At 43.4% G+C, this 7,497-nt stretch overlaps 3 protein-coding genes across 4 annotated transcripts; 1 reads left to right on the top strand and 2 right to left on the bottom strand.

Moving 5' to 3' along the window:
• Positions 1-93: 93 nt before the first annotated feature.
• On the bottom strand, positions 94-1,473 carry LOC108124328 (GTP-binding protein 10 homolog). The gene is made up of 3 exons (XM_017239942.3): positions 1,347-1,473; positions 767-1,289; positions 94-703 (listed from the first exon to the last, which is right to left on the bottom strand). Exons 1-3 carry the CDS (start codon positions 1,386-1,388, stop codon positions 117-119), a joined length of 1,152 nt encoding a protein of 383 aa, XP_017095431.1. The 5' UTR covers positions 1,389-1,473; the 3' UTR covers positions 94-116.
• Positions 1,474-1,573: 100 nt separating this feature from the next.
• Dus3 (Dihydrouridine synthase 3) lies at positions 1,574-3,819 on the top strand. The gene is made up of 4 exons (XM_017240333.3): positions 1,574-1,697; positions 1,753-1,903; positions 1,970-2,270; positions 2,334-3,819. Exons 1-4 carry the CDS (start codon positions 1,666-1,668, stop codon positions 3,686-3,688), a joined length of 1,839 nt encoding a protein of 612 aa, XP_017095822.2. The 5' UTR covers positions 1,574-1,665; the 3' UTR covers positions 3,689-3,819.
• A 287-nt stretch (positions 3,820-4,106) lies between these two features.
• On the bottom strand, positions 4,107-6,164 carry fbp (fructose-1,6-bisphosphatase). 2 transcript variants are annotated; one of them, XM_017240334.3, is made up of 4 exons: positions 6,075-6,164; positions 5,467-5,529; positions 4,906-5,249; positions 4,107-4,823 (listed from the first exon to the last, which is right to left on the bottom strand). In XM_017240334.3, exons 2-4 carry the CDS (start codon positions 5,486-5,488, stop codon positions 4,158-4,160), a joined length of 1,032 nt encoding a protein of 343 aa, XP_017095823.2. In that variant the 5' UTR covers positions 5,489-5,529; positions 6,075-6,164; the 3' UTR covers positions 4,107-4,157. The 2 variants fall into 2 exon arrangements, with proteins under 2 accessions (XP_017095823.2, XP_070133602.1); XM_070277501.1 differs by lacking the exon at positions 5,467-5,529 and having other exon boundaries at positions 6,075-6,154.
• Between the last annotated feature and the right edge of the window lie 1,333 nt (positions 6,165-7,497).

Raw genomic sequence — 7,497 nt, 5'->3', positions numbered from 1 at the left:
GGCCAACTTTTATCGTTTACCAACACTGTTGCAGAATAACGATATTTAAATTTTCATTTCTTTTCGTTTTTTAAAAATTAAAACAAATAACAATAACTATTAAGTAATTTATTCAACTATGTAACTTTTGGCCCCACCACGCTTACTCGCTGCTGGAGCTTCTCTTTGATCTCCTCACCATCCACCACGAACTGCTTCTCTGCTAGACGTACTAGAGTTCGCCTCAACTGCGACTTGACCTGGACCACTTTCGTGGAGTTCATAGCAGATATAGGGACTATACTTTCGAACTTAAGCACCTGCTTGGGTCGAAGTTCCTCGGGGCATTGATCCAGCCCACTGGCTAGGTCGTCAATGGTCGGTTTAATTTTGGTTAAAATCTCGTGTGCTCCTTCCTTGTCCATCTTGTTTAGCAACAACACACTGGGCTTTTCCAACAGGGACGGATCGTAGAGTTCTAGCTCCTTATTCAGTGCGTATATGTTGGCCAAACAATCTCGGTGAGGATGTCGTGGGCTCAGCTGGAAGCCGAATATGTCGACCATGAAGAGTAATAGTCGTGTCCGTTCTATGTGCTTAAGGAACTTGTGTCCCATGCCAAAGTTGGCGTGGGCTCCTTCGATGAGCCCGGGCAGATCAGCCACTGTGATGGAGCGCAGGTCCTTATACTCTATCGTACCGATTTGAGGCCGAATTGTGGTAACTGAATGATAAAAGATAACAATGAATTAAAGGAAATTCAAGTTTTTAAACAACGTTTACTTACACGGATAAGCAGCTATCTTCGGCTTTGCATTGGAGACTGCTTTAAGGAGCGTGCTTTTGCCAGCGTTAGGAAAGCCGACAAGTCCGACGTCCGCGATGAGCTTTAGGTCTAGGTTGACAATTCTATTTTCCCCGGGACGGCCTATGAAATTGGTGCCGGTGCATCCGCCCACACCTCCTCCGGCAACAATGCAGGTGGCATCGTTCTCGTTGAGGTCGGCAATTAATTTTTGTCGCTCATCATAGACTTGGACGCCTACAGGCACCTCAATGCGTTGGTCAACTCCTCGTCGCCCGAAAATACTGGCCTTGCTACTGTCTTCGCCGCTGGAGGCGACTACCCGCTTATCCTTTAAGCTCTGAACCACCTTACGAAGCGTCAGGCCCTCTTTGGCCACAAAATAGACACAGCCGCCCTGTCCACCGACTCCTCCATACTTGGGTATTCCGTTTCCGCCATGTCCGCCTCGCACCGCTAAGCGTAGAGTGTCCAGAAAGGTGGGCCGAAAGTGAGCTCGAGCCGGCTGGGAGGAGAAGGATTATTTATCACTCGAATATTGAATTTAATCACTCTCTCCTACCGCTTTGGTTGATTTTAATAGAAATTTAAACAACTGCACCATCGCACCGCATTATACAACAGAGATGAGCGAAGGACTATCGATATTTTTGTCCATTTTATAGAAAATCAAAGATTGAGAAGAATAACCAGACAATATAGGGCTATAATTGAAAAAATATTATATTATTTGTTTAATATACAAACACGACCAACATAAATTTATTTAAAAAGGAGTTATTTCAAACCGATTACAAGAATATATCGATTAACTCTAAGAGGTAACAGCTGATTGATAAAGAAAACAAAGACCAGCACGTGCGATTTGTTTATTGTGAGACATGGAGCCGGGCATCTGCTATATAAAGCCAGAGTAAGAAAATTAATGAGAAAACAAGGTAAACTATTATATATAAAAAATCTTACAGATATCAAGTAGCTGAGGCCAATGCTGGCAGGGAGGAAACAGCTCCAGACAACGGCGACAGCTCCAAGAGAAAGCGTGAGGATGGGGATTCAAATGAAGCCGGCGAAAGAAAGAAGTGGAACAAGAAGGAGCGCAAGAGGGGCCAGAACAAGGTATGTAATGAATGTCGAAATAATTATAATTCCTATTATAATAATAAAACCATTATAAAACCTCAGAATCGCCCCGTGTTCAAGGATGAGAGGTACTCACATCTCTGCCACTCTCTGATGGAGGGTACGGGCGGAGAACCATGCTCCTTGGCCAACTGTCGCTACGTTCACGATCTGGATGAGTATTTGGCGGCAAAGGGCGAGGATCTGGGCACGGAATGCTATGTGTTCAACACAAAGGGATATTGTGCTAGGGGGGTCAGCTGCCGCTTTGCCAAGGCCCACACGGATGACAAAGGGAGGAATATAAAAAAGGAAGGCTATGACGAGAGTGCTAGCCAGACTACTTTCAATGGAATAAGTTCAGGTGGGCTATATATGGTATATACCTGCATGAACTTTCATCTTCAATAAATCTCTTTCACATCAGATCTCCAGGTGCGTCTTCGCAAGCATGACTACGATTTTAGACGCAGCAAGGAACTCATTAAACAGGCAGAGAAGCTCCGCGATGAACGAAAGCAACAGCTCCAATCAGACAAGGACAAAAAAGAAGTATCTGAAGAAGGAAAAGCTTCATGTGAAGAGTCTCAGGATAAGATTAAGCCACCAGAATCAAATAATGAGCCGTCTACAGAGACACCCTCTTCTGTGGCCAATAGCAACCAAATTGGCTGCATTATCGATGATACTCCCACCGGACGAGATGCTTTACGGAAAGCTGCTGTCGATTTCAGAGAGAAACTTGTCCTGTCACCTCTAACCACCGTGGGAAATCTGCCATTTCGACGTATCTGCAAAGAGTTCGGTGCAGACATCACCTGTGGCGAAATGGCATGTGCCCTGCCTCTGGTCAAAGGAATGGGGCAAGAGTGGGCTTTGACTAAACGCCACCAGAGCGAGGATGTGTTCGGTGTGCAGCTGTGTGGAAACAATCCAAACATTATTAACCAGGCTGCTCAGTTGATTGAGGAGACGGCGAAGGTGGACTATATAGACTTGAATATAGGCTGTCCTATCGACTTGATCTATCAGCAGGGCGGGGGTAGTGCTCTCATGCGGCGCACCAACATCCTGGAGTTGACTGTCCGCAGTTGCTCGGCTATGTCGGAAAGGTTGCCGTTCACTGTCAAGATGCGTACCGGGATATACGCGGACAAGAGCGTGGCTCATGAGCTACTACCTCTGGTTGAGGAGTGGGGCGCATCTGCCGTAACGCTGCATGGCCGCTCTAGGGAACAGCGCTACACAAAGCACGCGAATTGGAACTACATTGAAGAATGTGCCGCTAAAGCCAAGGGGATTCCAGTCATTGGTAATGGCGACATTCTTAGCTACGAGGATTACCTCGAGCGCCGAACACTGGCTCCACATGTAAGCTCGGTTATGATTGGGCGCGGGGCGCTCATCAAACCATGGATCTTCCAGGAGATCAAGGAGCAGAAGGCTTGGGCTCCATCATCCAGTCAACGGTTCGAGCTGATGCGCAAGTTTTGTGACTATGGTCTGGAACACTGGGGCTCTGATACCAAGGGTGTGGAGACAACGCGACGCTTTCTCTTGGAGTGGCAGTCATTTCTGTACCGATATATACCCGAGGAACTGCAGCAGGCGCCGCCCCAAAAGATCAATGCTCGGCCGCAGAAGTACCGTGGCCGTGACGAAATGGAGACGCTAATGAGTTCCGGCAATGCGTCCGACTGGGTGAAGCTCAGCGAATCCTTACTAGGTCCCGTTCCCGAGGGCTTCACTTTTGTGCCTAAGCACAAGGCGAACGCTTTCTAAAACCGCCTTTAAATAAAACTTTTAGTAAGAGAATTTTATAAGAATTACTTGGATGATTCAGTAAAGTAGCAATAACGGATTTTCAGACTTTTGTTAAATGTTTCTCAAAATAAATATTTACTTTATGATTATTTTTGTATCTTTTTTTACGAATTGAAATATTTCAAGAAAGAATGCTATTTTAAAAGTTATTGGATTTCAAAACCGTGCCAACATCCGGATGGGATTGCAATACCAGGACTACTGCAGAAAGAGGTGTAGAAAGCTGATAAGAACAGATACCACACTATGATCTTAGCCATGATTGATCTTTGATCTACGGAGGATTAAGCTGGAACTGGTTGGGCACTATTTAAAGACTGACAACGTCTAGAATCACCTTCAACTTCTAGGATAAGGACTATAAATAAGTTTCCTGTTTCTTGATTAAAAAACTTATTATTGTTTACTCATTATTTAAAATACAAAATCACTTCAAGTAGCTCAGGGCTTCCTCCACGTCGGCCTTGGAGCCAAGGAATATAGGGCTGCGTTCATGAATCTTTTTGGGAACAATATCCAGGATGCTGATCTTTCCGTCGCTGGCCAGTCCACCGGCCTGAATCATGAGGTAGGCCATCGGGTTACACTCATAGAGCAGTCGCAGTTTTCCATTTGGGGCCGACTTGGTCGCCGGGTAGATGAAAATTCCGCCGTACTTGATGGTTCGGTGGACATCGGCCACCATGGAGCCTACGTAACGGGCTCCGTATGGCTTTCCCTTTGTCGGATCCTTCTTGGCACTGATGTAGTTCACCACACCCGCTTCCCAGTCGCTGGCGTAGCCCTCGTTGATCGAATAGATTTTTCCCTTCTCGGGAACGCGCATGTTGGGATCGGTCAGGATGAACTCACCAATGGCCGGATCATAGGTAAAGCCGTTCACCCCGGAGCCCAGTCCAAGGACAATGGCGGTGGCAGAGCCGTATAGGGCATATCCTGCGGCCACCAACTGATTGCCAGGCTGAAGAGCATCTTCGACGGTCGGAGGTCCATCATTCTTCTTGCGGTAGATGGCGAAGATCGAACCGATCGACACCAGGCAGTCTATGTTGGAGGAGCCGTCCAGCGGATCGAAGCACACGATGTATTTTCCCTGAAAACCAAAGACGAAACCGGGAAAGTAAATAAATTAAAGTGAAATTCAAGCAATTCACTGGAGTAATTGAAAACCTTACCTGTCGATCCACTTCCACTTCAATAACATTCTCGTTCTCCTCGGACACCATCAGGCAGGTTGTGTAGGATGACTTGAGCATGTTGATGAACAGCTCGTTAGAGAGAACGTCCAGTTTCTTCACCTCCTCGCCCTGGACGTTCACGTCGCCAGCGATGCCGTGAAGCTTAGCGATTCCTGCCTTCCGCACCGCCGAGGCGGTGGCCTTGATGGCCGTCTGGATGCAGTTGAGCAGTTGTGACAGGTCACCAGTGGCGCCCTTGAATTTACGTTGCTCCTGAAGCACGAAACGCGTCAGCGTCATCGCGTTGGAGTCGAAAGCTGGACCCTGTTGGCTCATTTTGGCTAAATGGAGGGGAAAATTTATTACATTTTATTTTGTTAGGAAGTAGTAATTTTAGGAAAATAATAAATAAAATAAATAAATTATAAAAGGAACACATTGGGACTATTGGGCGGGCAAAATGGCAGGCGGAAAAGGCTTGGGGAAAATGGCGGCTTGGAAGGGTCAGCAGGACTTGGCAGCAGGAAGCAGCAGGAAAGAGGAAGCTAGTTCACTTACAATTACCGTTACTCGCCGCCATTATCGGGTAAATTTTAGTTTTCTGTCTAAATGATGCGGTTCCTGTGGGGATCCATAAAAATAAAAACAATTACTAGCATGAAGGTCAAACCAGCAACCCTCTTGACTTTCCATTCGACAAGTATTCTATCAGATGGTTTTTGGGGGCTTGTTGCATAAAAACCACTATCAAGACTTGTCACTCTGAGTATGCGTGCTTGTTGTCTGCGGTTGTGGTGTCTTGTTTTTTGTTTTTTTTCTAGCTGATAACCAGTTTTTCATGCAGGAGAATCAAAAATGTATCAAGTAAAATTTATAAAAACCGGAACCAAAATATACTACTTTACTCTGGGCAATTTCCATATACCGACACGTGCCCCCTTATTTATTTTTGGAACATCTCCGGCAGACTCACGATTAGCTATATATACTAGATGTCTACATATAGCAATACATTATCTATAGAAATCTTAAATATTTGTACGTGTGTATCATTCATCCACACAGAAATGAATTGAATGACTTTCAGACGTGTCCTTAACACTGCTGTGACCCCAGAGACTTGTGGAGCTTCCGAGAACTGAAAACCGAAATGCACTTTCACTTACAACAACTCAGGGGGAAGACTGGTCAAAATAATGAACCGCTCTCTACGGCTGCACTAAAAAAACTGCCAGTTGGCTTTAATCCATGGCAACGACAGCAGTGGGAAGAAACCCGTGGATACGTCACTGCTGCCTTATCATTTTCGAGGGTATCTTCACTGTGTTGAAGAGTATTTTTTAAATAAAATTAAATAAAAACAATAATCATATAGACTTGGGGTTATAAGAGTTATAGGCCGGTCTTATGTGCATGAAAATAAGCTTCAATATAAGTAAAATAAATCTATGACATAGGATCTTCTTGTTTAGTGCTCAAACACCTGACAATTTTAATATATATACTTGTGTAATATATGAAAAGGGTATTTAAATGTCTGCTAAGTTGTAGTATTTTCCCGTTTTGTTTTGTTTTCTAGGGTATGCCTCTGACAACGTCCAACTGATAGCATGTAAATAAAATATATACAAACATAAGTATATAAAGGAGAGTCCCAGACTCTCCCAGAGCCCCAGACCTGAAAAGAGAGTTGGACGTTGGGGAGCATAAGCTGCGGGAGCCATATGATAAAAATAAGAGAAGAGAGTTGGAGCCTTTGTGCAGAAAATGGAGCTATATTTAAAGCTCAAAAGTTATTTGTTAATTTAATATTACTTTAACTAATGATAGCTGACACTATTCTTCCGTAGTCGTAAATATAGTACCTATAAAGAAAACTCTTGAGATTGTTTAAATACTTAATACTTGTAGAATGTTAAGTGGCATGTGTGATTTTTATGACCTACCGGTTCTATTGGAGGGAGGCTCGTCCCAGACTGTTTGTTTTCACTTAAACACCCTATCAAAAATATGATAAGACAAGTCTCCTATATATGTATTAAAACCTATTTACTTAGTTTTTGTTAAATGCCAGAGGTTGAGACGACAGTGCCTTGTCATTGCTTCGACCTCAGAATGTATTTCATTTTTGATTATCTCTCGATTTTTGTTAATTTGCGTCCGATTAGAGTGTTTCTATAAATTAGAACGTATAACACGATTTTTAAATAAAATTAAAGTGTGTCGGAAAGTCTACAAACTAAATATACATCCACCTTCAAATAAATATATATTTTAATATAGTATAAACATTAGAAAACATACATATTTGGTTTTTGATTTAAAATGAGCGAAACGCACAGACTAGGTTCATAGTCCAATAAATCTTTCCATTATATTTTTCTTAATTATACTTACTTTTTCAATATTAAAAGCATATTTTTATTTTAAAATACCCTTCACTGGGGAATTCCTGTTAACCCATGATTATCAATCAATTGGAAACATTTAACATTCGCCTCCTTCGTGAAGGATAAAATGGCTGGCGGAAACCCGCAATTATTTTGCCATTGTTAAGAGTTCATCCAGCCACCCCAATTCAATCGAAAC

The sequence above is a fragment of the Drosophila bipectinata genome, chromosome 2L (genome assembly GCF_030179905.1).
Source record: "Drosophila bipectinata strain 14024-0381.07 chromosome 2L, DbipHiC1v2, whole genome shotgun sequence".
Classification (NCBI taxonomy): domain Eukaryota; kingdom Metazoa; phylum Arthropoda; class Insecta; order Diptera; family Drosophilidae; genus Drosophila; species Drosophila bipectinata.
This window is presented reverse-complemented; position numbering and strand designations above follow the sequence as displayed.